The 14,033-nt window shown below is 39.8% G+C and overlaps 1 protein-coding gene and 1 long non-coding RNA gene across 2 annotated transcripts; one reads left to right on the plus strand and one right to left on the minus strand.

Moving 5' to 3' along the window:
* LOC104450670 (receptor-like protein kinase) lies at positions 1 to 3,710 on the plus strand. The gene is made up of 2 exons (XM_010065336.3): positions 1 to 3,134; positions 3,227 to 3,710. The coding sequence occupies exons 1-2, from the start codon at positions 170 to 172 to the stop codon at positions 3,577 to 3,579; spliced, it is 3,318 nt and encodes a 1,105-aa protein (XP_010063638.2). The 5' UTR covers positions 1 to 169; the 3' UTR covers positions 3,580 to 3,710.
* Positions 3,711 to 4,312: 602 nt separating this feature from the next.
* Positions 4,313 to 5,065, minus strand: LOC104450671. The gene is made up of 2 exons (XR_726722.3): positions 5,002 to 5,065; positions 4,313 to 4,712 (listed from the first exon to the last, which is right to left on the minus strand). It is a non-coding gene; the product is annotated as an uncharacterized LOC104450671 (long non-coding RNA).
* Between the last annotated feature and the right edge of the window lie 8,968 nt (positions 5,066 to 14,033).

Raw genomic sequence — 14,033 nt, forward strand, 5'->3', positions numbered from 1 at the left:
TCTCTCTCCCCCCTCCCTCAAATCCCAGCATTCCTAGAAAGTCTGTGAGTAGGAGGAGGAGGAAGACAGGGTACCAAGTGAGAAATCAGGAGGTGGGTCTTCTCAGAAGCCTGCAAGTAGCATCTGGGTAAGTGAGTTCCTCAACAACACTCCCATCTTTTCCCGTGTGATGGAGCTCGTCTTTGCCCGTTTCTTGCTTCTACTTTGCTTCTCTGTGTCCACACTCGCCGTCTCTTCTTCGAGCCCCGCTGGCCTCGTTCCACTGCTCTCACTCATGGCTCGCTGGACTAACGTGCCCTCCGCCATAAGCTCTAGCTGGAACTCCTCTGATCCCAACCCCTGTAAGTGGGTTGGTGTGGAGTGTGACCCTGCTGGCAATGTGGTCTCTCTGAACCTCTCCGGCCATGGGCTTTCAGGGCGGGTAGGACCCGAAGTCGGGTACTTGACCCACTTGCGGGTCCTTGATCTTAGCCGCAACAATTTCACCGGTGAAATTCCTCAGCAGTTGGGAAATTGTACCCAGCTTGAGTACTTGGACATGTCCCAAAATGGGTTCACTGGGGAAATCAAGGACGACTTGAGCAGGCTTCGGAATTTGACCTACTTGAGCTTGTTCTCGAACTCGCTGGCCGGCGAGATACCCGAGTCGTTGCTCCGAATTCCTAGTCTAGAGCATGTGTACTTGTACTTGAACAATTTGAATGGTTCCATTCCTAAGACTGTCGGCAATATGAGAGAGGTCGCGTACCTGTATTTGTATGATAATCATTTGTCAGGTGCCATTCCTGATTCCATTGGCAATTGTAGTAAATTACGAGAACTCATTTTGACTGGGAATGAGCTCGTAGGAGTTTTGCCGCCAACCCTTGGTGCTCTTGAGAACCTTGTTTATTTAGATGTTAGTCACAATAACTTTGAAGGGAAGATCCCTTTGGGTTCAGGCCGTTGCGAGAATTTGGACACTGTGGTCTTGTCATTCAACAATTTCAATGGGGGTCTCCCACCGGAATTGGGCAATTGTAGCAATCTAACTACTTTAGCCGCTGTTAGTGCCAACTTGACCGGAAACATACCGTCTACAATAGGCCAGCTTGAGAAACTCTCTTTTCTCTATCTCTCTCAGAATCAATTGTCTGGAAAATTGCCTCCCGAACTTGGCAAGTGCAAGTCCTTGAAAAGCTTGCAAGTGTACTCCAACCAACTTGAAGGGGAAATCCCTCGGGAAATCGGCGACATCAGTAAGCTCAAAGATCTTCAGTTGTTTCAGAATCGTTTGAGTGGTGAGATTCCACTTAGCATCTGGAAGATTCCATCCCTTGAGAAGCTTTTGGTCTATAACAATTCTCTCTCGGGAGAGCTACCTCTGGAGATAACTGAGCTCAAGAACTTGACGAACATCTCTTTGTTCAACAACCATTTCTCTGGAGTCATTCCTCAAAGTTTGGGTATAAATAGTAGTTTACTGGAGTTGGATTTCATTAATAACAAGTTCACTGGCCTGATACCGCCCCATCTGTGCTGGGGAAATAAATTGGAAGTGATGAATCTCGGTGTGAATCAACTTCAAGGTAGCATACCTTCTGATGTTGGAAGCTGTTCAAGTCTGAGGAGGTTGATCCTTAAAGAAAACAACTTTACCGGGGTCTTGACAGAATTTTCAAGGATGCCCGACCTTTTGCTGATGGATATCAGCAAAAACAGCATCAGTGGGAGCATCCCCTCTAGCTTGGCTAACTGTAGCAATATCACCACTATCAACTTGTCCATGAACAAACTCACAGGATTTCTACCCTTGGAGCTGGGGTACCTTTCAAACCTTGTCATGCTAAATCTCTCTCACAACAATCTGCAAGGTTCCTTGCCATCTGAGCTGTCACGTTGTAAAAGATTGGAAACTTTTGACGTTGGGTTCAATCAATTGAATGGTTCACTTCCGTCAAGTTTGAGGAATTGGACAAGTTTGTCAACACTCATTTTGACAAGGAACCGTTTCGATGGTGGCATTCCACTTTTCTTGACAGACCTTGGGAAGCTATTAGAGCTACAAATGGGTGGGAATTTGTTCGGAGGTGAAATTCCCTCTTCGATTGGATCACTGAAGAGTCTAACATATGCTTTGGATCTAAGCGAGAACAGATTAATGGGGAAGCTTCCTTCAGAAATTGGGAACTTGATCCTGCTTCAGAGGCTGGATATATCAAACAACAATCTTTCTGGAAGTCTAGCAGTCCTTGAAGAACTTGATTCGTTAATTGAGCTAAATGTCTCATACAATAACTTCACAGGTCCGACACCAAACCTGATCCATCTGAACTTAACTCTTTCTTCTTTTTTGGGAAACTCAGGTCTGTGTGTCAGATGCCAACCATCTGGTTCGGTAACTTGCTCTGGGAGTGATGGTCTCAGTCCTTGCAACAGTCCAAGAGACCCAAAAAGCCTAACAAGAGCTGCAACAATTTTGATAGCTCTGGCTTCTTCTCTAATTTCTGTTGCTGTGATCATCGGATTAGTTTTCCTGGTGGCTTCGTGCAGAAGGAAACACCCGGCAAATGAGATACCTGTTCAAGATGGCTCGTCTTCTCTACTAAATAAAGTGATGGAAGCTACAGAAAACCTCGACCAGAGGTATATTATTGGCAGAGGAGCCCATGGGGTCGTTTTCAAAGCTTCTCTAAGTCCAGACAAAGTTTACGCACTGAAGAAGCTTGCATTTGGAGCATACAAAGGAGGGAAATCAAGCATAGTTAGAGAAATCCAAACAATGAGAACGTTGAGGCACCGGAACTTGGTCAAATTGGAAGATTTTTGGCTGCGAAAGGATTATGGCCTCCTTTTATATCGCTACATGGAGAATGGAAGCCTGTGTGATGTTTTACACGAGAAATCTCCACGACTGTCCCTAGAATGGAAAGTCCGGTACAAGATCGCAGTTGGAACTGCTCATGGGTTGGCGTATCTCCACTTTGATTGCAATCCTGCTGTGATTCATCGGGACATCAAACCAGAAAACATACTCCTTGATTCAGATATGGAGCCCCGTATATCGGATTTTGGTATCGCCAAGCTTCTCGATCATTCTGCTTCTGCTGCGCCTTCCATGGCCATTGCAGGAACGGTTGGGTATATGGCACCCGGTATGTTCTGTTTCTTTCTTCTTCCGGTCTTTTATTTGTGTTGTTCTTTATATGGTGCACTAATTTTCGATGTCCCTATTTTTTTGTGTTAGAAAACGCGTTCATGACGAAAATGAGCAGGGAATCTGATGTGTACAGTTATGGGGTGGTTCTGCTCGAGCTGCTAACGAGGCAAAAAGCAGTGGATCCCTCATTTACTGACTCAGACATCGTAGGTTGGGCAAGATCGGTTTGGAGTAGCACACGGGATATCAATCGGATCGTCGATCCAAGCCTCGCAGAAGAATTTCTGGAGACCAATATCATGGAACAAGTTGCTGATGTGGTTTTGGTTGCTTTGAGGTGTACCGAAAAGGAGCCAAGCAGGAGACCTAACATGATAGATGTTGTCAACCAACTGCTCAAAGCGAATGTACCCCAGAGAAACAAACGTAGCTTGGTTTAATGTGGTAGATTTTGGTTCTCGGATGCATGTAACATTGCGTTTTGATAGAAGCCAGTAAGATGATGCGACAAGACGATGGACGTTGACGCATTGCCGAGGAAATAAAATTTAGAAAAGTAGATTCTCATCAACCCTTCCCTTTTTTTCCACATCGTTTTATCTCTCAGAAAATTCAAGGTGACATTTCAATATTATGATCGAGAAATGGAACCTATTGATAATTGATACCTTTATTCTGAGGATGGGTGGATATTAAATTCAAAAAATCCATTTTACATTGTAATGTCATTAGCATCAAGAAGAATGAAATTACTTGGCATCTCAAACGGGTGTAAGTCAGCCCGCTGCTTCTCTTTTGAATTATTTATCTACCTTTGCCTTCGAAATCAAAATATTATGTCAGTTCAGAAATATTGAAGAAGTATGCATACGTTGGCGTTTTTGTAGGTCCAAGGTATACGATAAATGTATTCAAGATTTGCAAGAGTTACTCCCGCATAACTGGCTTTCATAGTAAACAAAAATTCATACCCGCAAAACGTTGAGTCTTTGAGTACCTTGGAACTGTCATAATTAGTAGATGGATTCCAGGTTTTTGCTTGATTATCGATCTGAATGCACGAATCAAAGCTTCCTGTTAACAAGAAGAGTCGGTCCTTTTGACAACCTACACACGAGGCTCCAAGGATTGCTTAATCCACTGAAAAGCTCCAGTATACAAAGAATAATAAAATTGTGATAAGAACGCGAATTAAAACATTTACAATGTCAAGGTTCTCACTCACCCAGATGAAAGAATCCCTAACCATAGCATCATTCGTCATGCTCTACAACTAAAGAGAACACTACTGCAACGGAATCAAAAGAAAAATGGCGAGGCAAAAATTTGCTGACTATCGATGCAAGAATTAGATCCCGCAAACCTAATTTTCCCTTTCCTTTGTAATATATAGATCTGAGACAAGTGCTTTCAGGAACTCCCATGAGACCTAAGCGATGAGATTGACTGGGCGGAAATAGAAGCCGTCGGGCTGTTAACTTCTCTGTCTCCATTGATGGCTCTGGGTTTTCCACTCAGTCTATCAATTGCATCCTGACAAACCTCATTGAACCACTCATCCTCAGGTAGCACACTGCAAACACAACATTTCAGTCTCAGGAATCAAGGCTTGCATTGCTCAAATCTATGGCATTTGCATTAGAAGATTTGGTATCGACTGAAAAGTACCAATCTTGTAACAAAAAGCAATCAACGTCCTCTGCCAGCATAATAAATTTATCAATTTTCGAAAATTTGAACTTATAAAGGAGATGGTTCAATAAACACGGAGATCCTCCCCTCTTCAAAGTCAATAGCTCGCATAGAACTATATGCACAAGCAACGGAAAACTAACCCAAAGAGAGAATACTCAATGTTGTACCTGTATGGATCCATTCCTGTAGCAGAAAATGCTGCAATGGCTTTTGATATGATCTCATTGACAAAATACTCCATGGAAATTCCGTGAAAAATATCGTCCTTGGGAGGCAAAGCACATGACAAATTTCATATCCAAATAAAACTGCATTTGTGGAAATTAGAAGGAAAAAGTCAAACCAATTATTTTGCCCATTAAAGGAGAATTACTTTCTAGAAAGTCACACTCAAATACCTGCTGCGGACCAACAGGACCTAAAGGTCTTGGCCCTTCTTCAGTGTCGTCCCAAAAGCTCTGGTCTTCAGAGAGCCATAGGATGACGGTTTCTGTTAGTCTCATCAATAACAATGTGGCAAACCGTTCCCTGCCCACGAACATATCTGCAGCCATACTGGCCATCCTCGTCAATTTTGCAAACAGCTCCTGTATTTGCAGGAAGCACATGTCATAAGAAACAAAGCACATGAATAATTTGAGAAAACCCTGAAAAAAAAAAATTAAGCAAAAAATCTGGTCTTTGACCGAGTGTTTAAAGACCGGAAATCCCATTTCATCAGATAAGAAACCAGCCCCAAAAAAATAAAAAATCATAAATAAAGTGGTGAAATTTGGTCTTCGAGTGTTTAGGAATCAGGAGCTGCTCAAGCCAGGATGAACAAATCAGTAGAAAGTAATGACTTTTTTAATGAGGTATTCCCGCTCTCGCCGTTCACCTATTTCATCAGACAACCAAAAAAAAAAAAAAAATGTCCACAGATTTCAAATATGATTCCATATTGAAGGTTACATTTAAACAACTATCCTTCTACCTTAAACTCAGAGCCCGGATTTTGAATATGAATCTCAAGAAAAACAAGGGGCGGAGATGTCAATGAGTAGAAGCTAGAATACTTCTCATCAGGCAAATACCAACAGCAAATTTTTTTTAATGATACTGACACATGTAGCTGTAATTCAAAATACAGCGTGATGCACCTGTAGACCGCAGCACCAAGAATACTTCTCATCAAGCCTTGCACGGGATAAATGCCCATAAAACAGAATGTTCTTTGTCTCACAGTGAATTTCATTAAAAACAAACGTAGCTCTTAGTAAACATGCACACTTGCATGCATTGATAAGCCATCCAGGTAGCATCATCTGGTCACTCCTAATGAAGTGGTGAATAAAGAGACACAAATTACAGAAGTTGTGATTCAAAAACCAGCTCAGTTTGCTCGACTCAGTTGAAATTCCAATCCATAAGCTAGGTTGGGACGAGATGACCAACTTGCAATTGGTGTAGTTAGTAGTACCGACCCTTTTGAATTCTCCAGTATACCTAACTTATCGCTTGATGTATATGTAAACAAATAAGAAATGAAGTTGCCCCGTTTATAGAAGTCTGCATGCGCCCCAGGATTACTTTAGTCCCTTACGCTTCCACATACTTAAGCAAAAGAGAAACGAAAAAGATAACTATGTTAGTAGTTCTACATTAGCTGTAACGTACTGGGGGCATCACAATGTTGGGAACTAAATGGTGCAATAGGCAGGGCAAAAGTCTGAGAGTGAGTGTAGAGTAAGAATAAAGTAGGACTGACAAAAAAAAAAAAAAAAAAATGGCGCAATAAGAATGTAAGGTTATGCAAATACCAAATTTAATTACCAATTACCATTCTTGAGAATTCACAAGTAAAGTTGTGAGAAAAAAAGAAAAAGAAGAAGTAGATTTGGTGTGTGTATCAGCTGCATCATTAATTAAATGAAAAAAATAGTGAGAGTAGAACGTTCATCAGCCAAAGAAGGGCTGCCTCTTGAAGGAATGAGTCGAGTAAAGGTCCACTCTATCTCCAAACATGACTTTGGAAGAGGGAAAGATGCAAGATTCGAGACGATCAAATCTAGATATTTGACAAAACTTGAGAAAGGAATGCCTGGATCTAAGGCAATTAGAGACTTTTGGCATGAATTATGTTGAATTATCTTATCCCAAGATATCTAGGGAGAACTAAGTGGCCATGAACCGGTCCACATAGAAAAAAAATATTATGGGTTTATTCTTTTATTCCTTGCTTTGCACACCATAGTCTAAATGAGGAAATGGGATAAGATAGCTACCTAGTTTGTTTTGATCAATTGTGTAACTATACACTTACCTTAGCCTAAATTCAATCCCACGGACTCAACCATTAATGTCATTTGCTGTCCTAAGCTGTTCACAAGTTTGATCTTTGGTATCACCCCCAAAAAAAGAAAGCCAAAATCAAGATGTCTTTGGGGGTATGTATGATTATCAAGGAGAGATGTTTCCATCTAATTATGAGAAATTTCAATTGGTCTTGGATTTTGATTCCTGCTCAATACCATCACTAGTAGTTGGATCACAAATGATTAATTCATCATGAATCATCTTTTATAACTCAACGAGCATGGTGTTAGAGACCAACGCTACTATCATAGTCTTTCTGAAACGATTACAACTTCATCATAATGAATACCCACATTAATCAAGTAGATACTAAGCCAAGGATAATTTTGTAATCATCACAATATCATAGGGAGTTTTCCCAACAACTTCTTTAATGTCACATTGAGTTTGAGGGGATGTTACAGATATTTTAGATAATTCATTAAATTTTCCATATCTTACTTTAATTGCATATTCTATTGTTATATTATCTTAAATCATCATCTAATAAAATCTTTAGATAGGCTCACATGCTTTCCATTATTCCATATAGTAATATATAGAGGAATACACAAAACTTATACAATTCTTTCTTCCGCATTATTTCTTCACATGGTCTATTTTTTTATTTTATTTTTTGGGTCGAATTTGAGGGTTAGACTTGGTTAGGCAAGCAAGAACTAACTTCCTGTAGATTGTGAAAGAGCAAGGAAACTTCTTTCCGACTTCATAGCATACGTTTCGTGTGAAGTTGAAATACCCAAATGGCTTAAGGGACTTGTAAGAAGGACGAAGACAAGGCAAGCCAAATGGATGAGAAAGCCAAAGCGAAAGGCCATTGGATTTCATTAGCTACAAGATCATTGAGGGGATGTCAATTGAAACCGTGCACCATTTTTTTTTTTTTGGGGCGTACGAACTATGCTCCATGAAAGGGATTTCCTCCATATTGATAATCTGGCTCCTATTAATGAACAGGGCGGGCGTCTATAATTTGTTTGGAATTTAATATTGCATCTACAATTTAAGTTGTGTATTGAACTTTGTGTATACTAGGTTAGAGGAGTCATGAGAGGCACTTTACCTAGGACAGTTCCAGTGAGATTGGAGTGCACGAGCAGTGTAATTGGTTCGGTATTACAAGGATCTCTCTCTCAATAAGTTGAAGGCTTGTTAATCAAAAAGAGAAAAGGCTGGAAAATTGGTCCATGATCTTACCCTTCCAATGGGTTAGAAATTTTTAGACATCACCAATGAAGACCATGACTTCCATGAACCATATATTGACCCAAAAGTCAACACATATAAAACCCCAAAAGACCTTGACTCCTTGATGGATGTCTACAAGTTCCTTACATACAAGCACATTTGTTACATTTTTTTTTTCCTTTTCATTTGGCCGATATAGCTTGGTTAAATTCTCATTGAATCATAAAGCCAATCACTCAAATTACATTAGCATGAAATTAGTGCCATAACAAACCAATCACTTGAATTACGTTGGCGATTTTTCTTACTTGAAAATCTATTGTGGCATTAATGTAATATTAAATCTTCCAACATTTGGTTTAGAAACTTTGGTGTTTGATACCCATGCACCGGTCCTTGAAGGCGAGGCCTAGGTCCATAGAGGTTGGGGTGGGACCTAGTGGCTATGCCTAGGTACACGCCTCCTACGCTCCAGTCACTAGTGCTTGGATGCAAGACATCGATGCTTGTGCCGTGCTTTCCGGTGGTCATGCCTTAGTACCCAGCTCACACATCAAAGTCATTGGACCTTGGGCTTAAGGGCAGAAGTACACTATTAGTGCCATAAGTTGTGTACGGCGCTCACTTTGGTGCCAAAAGTTTCCGTTGGATCACTTAAGTGCCAAATCGGAGAAAAAACGATCACTTTGGTGCCACCGGCGAGAGATCCCGGCCAGATTAATTATGTAGCTTTTATATTTAAAAAAAAAGTCATGGTGGCTTTAAAACGACGTCGTTTTCCATCCTCTTCAAGAAACGACGTCGTTTTTCTGTTATACGTGGACATCCTCATAGAAACGATGCCGTATAGCTCATGGGGATTGAATTAGGGTTTTCGGGATTGAATTTAGGGTTTCCGCCACTCGCCGCTCGGCCATTGTCGTTCACCCGCCATCGCTCGACCACCATTGCTTCACCACCATTGTAGTTGCTTGACCAGGTGAGCGATGAGAGATTAAGATTGTTGCTCAAGTAAGAAGTGGCAGGAAGAATAGGAAGCGAGGGCGGAGGAAGAGGAGGAAAAGAGGGGTCAAAGGTCTCGTTGGTGTGCTGGTGGTGGTGGTGGTGGTGCTTGTGCTGTTGCTGGTGCTGCTTTTGGTGCCGTTGCTGATGCCGTTGTTGGTGTAAGTCTTCGAGGAAGAAGAAGATGACCTTCCTTCTCTCTCTCTCTCTCTCTCTCTCAATTTGGGGATTTAGGGTTTCTAAGTTGGGGGAAGACGCAAAATAGCGTCGTTTTGTTGTTTGGATGGTTGACTGTACTCTCTGATGAGCCATGTCGGCTTCAAAAATTAATAAAAAAGTGCAACGTCGGATTTTCGGCCAATTTCATCGGCATTGGCACTAAAATGATCGTTTTTCAAATTTGTTGGCACTTAAGTAATCTGATGGAAACTTTTGGCATCAAAGTGAACGCCATACACAATTTATGACACTGATAGTGTACTTTTCTCGGGCTTAGGTTTGGGCCCATATATGCATGTGTACAATTTCCATCTACACATGCATACCGGTTTAATTTTTTTTTTATAATAAAAATGCTTTGTTTGGATTCTAATTGATCATAAAACTAAAAATCAGATATTTGCATGAGCAGTATGTTCTGATTGCTTGAAAATGAGTGGCATAATTTTTTGAAAACCAATCAATCAAGCTAATCAGCCATATCCTTGCTTGAAAATCCATTGTAGCATTAATTTAATATTAAATTACCCAACTTAGCTCCTTGGAAATTAATGCGGTGTAAGATTTTTCGGTGAAAAAATCACCGATGTAATTTAAACGATCTGCTTTTGAAAGTCGAATCTTATTGAGATACAAAACCGCGAAATTCAAGCGATGTCATGCCTTTTGATAAATGCTAAACTAGCCTTTTTCTGGTTCTTACTCAAACCAAAGTAGGGACATTCTAATTGATCCTTCTTGACAACCCGTCCTCTTTGTCATGCCCCAAAAAGAAAATTTAACCTGTATTGACTTTTTAAACCTCAATTTTCACTTTTTGACGTGACCCCAAATTAAAGTGTATTAAAAAAAAAATCACTTTAGCATAGCGCAACATCAATTCAATTGTCTTTACCCAAAAAAATAAATAATCAAATTCAATTGTCGGTTTGTTGAAATGGCCAAATTGCACCCGATGGAAAACACGGATTTTAGCGTGTCGCAACACCAAAATCAATAGTTTTGATCTTGGTGGGATCGGATTGTACAGGGAACCGATCACTTTTAGAATTACTCACCCAAAACAACATCAATATATTTATTGTCATTTTGTGGGAAGGAGTGAAAACACAATATGAACGTACAGGTACGTGTGTTGATTAATATTATAGGGTTATCGTAAACAATTAATTTCTCTAGCGTACGTTGGATTTATGTTGTCTGGGGTGAAGTTGCTTTAAAGTTTATAGCTATTTTTTTTTGTTAGTCCTATTTTAATTCTCATTCTTAGATTTTTGCCTTGTCTCATGGCAGGGTGTGAAGTCGAAACCCACTCCTAAAACTAAATCGTTTTTACCTCAAACTCTTCTGAGAAGATAGGGATTAGTGCAAACCAGACCTTCTTTAGGTCTTAGTCAAACGAACCTAGGAACAATTATTCCATTCTTTCTAACAATCCCAACCTCATTGTTATGCCCAAAAAAGAAATTTAATTTGTATTGACTTTTTAAATCTCAATTTTCACTTTTTGACATGATCCCAAATTAAAATGTATTTAAAATGATTAAGAAATTTCTTGTTCTTTTTCTTGGTCGGACGTAAAGTTGATTTAGGGTGGGCAGTGCAATTTTGGCTTTTTTTCGCTCGGACATCATCCTGGGCGTCAGCCCACACTAATTCCAACGTTCGGTAGATTCCTTGAGGAATGCTAGGGCCACTGCATTTTCCACTCGCGCAGGTACACTCTCTGCTTTAAAGCGCTGCGTGGCCAGTGTCGGAATCTAAGGCTGCGCATGGTAAACTTCCCCAGCCCAAGAATTTCTATTCTTCTTTTCCCTAGAACAAAAAAGAATAAAAACCTGTTTGATAATCGGCAAGAGTTAGTTTTTGTTCCTAACAAAAAGTTAGCCCGGAATGGTTTTGAAATAGAAATGAGAAGTAAAAAAAAGTTACTTCTTGTTCCTCAGAACAAGTTGAAGAAATAAGTGAATTTTTTTTTCTTTTATTCTTCTCTTGTTGATTGCCATTGACCGCCCTTGACCGCCGCCCGCCATCGCCCGTCGCCGCCGCCACCGATCGCCGCTGGACGCCGCCGGACGTCGCGCCACCGGTCGCCGCCGGACGCCGCCGCCGCCACACGCCGCTACCGGCCGACCGCCGCCGGCCGCTTGTCGCCGCCCGATCGCCGTCGCACGGCCCATTGGCCGCTGTCGATCGCCGCCGCGAATGGCGATCGGCGCGTAGTCGGCCGGTGGCGCGGCGTCCGGCGGTGGCGGCGGTCTACCGGCAAAAAAAAAAAACAAATAAATATAAAAAAGAAACTATTTTTTTACCAAATGCATTTCTATTCTTTTTCTATTTCTAGAGTAAAAATTTTGTGTAGTTACCAAACGGGTTTTTTTACATAGAAATTGTTCCCCGAGAATAGAAATAGAAAAGAACTATTTTTGAAAAGAAATTGTTCCCCAGCCAAAAATGTTGCCATGCGCAGCCCTAATTCTACAGGGAACTTACCTGCCTGTTCCGTTTGTTGACTTTTTATTGATAGATTTTATTTTTGGTCAGATTTTATTGATAAATCCCAATTGCCGTTGTTAAGTCTTTTTGGGGAATTTCTTTCTACCTGAAAATGTCAGATTGTGTATGTGAAATTTCTTAAAATGCGTAATTCCTAAATTTATGATTTTTTTTTTTTAAAATATTATCTTCATTTGATTAAGGAAAAGATGACACTAACAATTAAATCAAAATTCAAGAACTATTGTTATCATTTTCCTATTAGTTAACTTAACTAGTACTTTAGAAATATTTATTAATATGATCCAAAAAATTTAATCATGTGTGTCTTTAAAGTAAGTTACACCTATTTTCACATTTACCATTGAGGGGGGACTTATAAAAACCCCTAAGAAATTAATCGTGTACGAAGCACGAATGGGAGTTTGGCAAAAATAAAAATAAAAGAATGTGTGAATAGAATAAATACCATAAAATCAATATACAAAAGAAAATAGAAAAAGTCGGCGGTTTCCTTCCTAACTTCACAGTGCACACGGTCGCCCATACTCTCTTGAAACTTGCGGCCACGTGGCGCATCCAGATAGGGCAGTGTCCAAGCGGGGATGTCCACGCGAGTGGAGCTAGCACTCCTCCTCTGGTCTTTTTCTTGGTCAGTGTGAACCTTCGGAACCCTTTGATAACGGTCAAACGTGTCCAAAAGCAGAAATTTTGAGGAAGGTACTGAAATCCGACAAGGGAACGTTTGTTGTTCCACATAACCGCCAGAGAGATAGAGAGTATTTTTTTAGGATTAATAACTTGAAAAATCTTAAATTAGTACACGTGTAATGTAACAAGTTAATTTTAAATTATTTTTTTGATTATGAAAAATCTTAAATTAGTACAACTATAATAAATTTACCCAATCAATCATAAAAAAACTTAAACTGATATATTTGTGACAAATTTACCAAAAATTAATTTATTCAACTGCCAAAAATCCTAACCACTGGGATTCGCCCCGGTGGCCACTCTTCCAACATGAAAATGGGAGGTGAGGGGTTTAAATTCTTACCTTCTCGGGGGGATGGGGTAGGGACGCGTAAGTTTCGGGAGTGGGTTTTCGACTCCCACGCCTCGCAGCACGGACGAGCAAAAGTCTCAAAGTGAGTGTAGAATAGAAATAACAAAAAAAAAACTGCCAAAAATCCTAAACTTATACATTTGTAACAAATATACCCCTCGTTAAATTAAATTAATATCACAAACAAAGAGTAAAACACGTGTAATTTAATTTAGTAATTTGATAGTAAAATTTAACGAAAACTAACATAGGGTAAATTTGTCACTAGTAAACTAGTTTGGGATAAATTTGTCAGATATGTATCGATTGGGGGGTTTTTTATGGTTAAAAAATTAGTTTGGGGTTTGTCATAGATGTACTGATTTTTGATTTTTCAGAGTATTAACCCTTTTTTTTTACTCAATGACAAAACAATAGGCCTCTACCAATTATCACTTTTGGGTTTTGATTTTGTTTGACGATGCTAAGCTGGATCTTCAAATCTCATCTTTATGCATAAAACGAAGACGCAAAGAAATTTCTTGATTCGCTTGTTTCCATAGAGATCAAAGTCGAACTAAAAAGTGTGCGAAGAAATGAGAAGTCTTTATTAAACATATTCAATATGAAATTTCATTGTTGTGAAATTTCATTACATATGCTAAAAACTAAACATCAATTTTATGGTTTCATCAAGTAAAACTATCTTTGTGGGGTGTTGTTTAAGAAGAGTATTAGAGAGTTTCGTCTTTAATAAAATTGAAATAAAAAGAAAAAAATAAGAAAACGTCTTATATCAAAAGTAGGATGCGTGAGGAATGATGTCACAAGGGATGTAGAAGTCACAAGTGGTGTAAACAGCGGAAGAATGGTCACCAAAATTCAATTTTTAAG

This window comes from Eucalyptus grandis, chromosome 6 (assembly GCF_016545825.1).
Source record: "Eucalyptus grandis isolate ANBG69807.140 chromosome 6, ASM1654582v1, whole genome shotgun sequence".
NCBI lineage: Eukaryota > Viridiplantae > Streptophyta > Magnoliopsida > Myrtales > Myrtaceae > Eucalyptus > Eucalyptus grandis.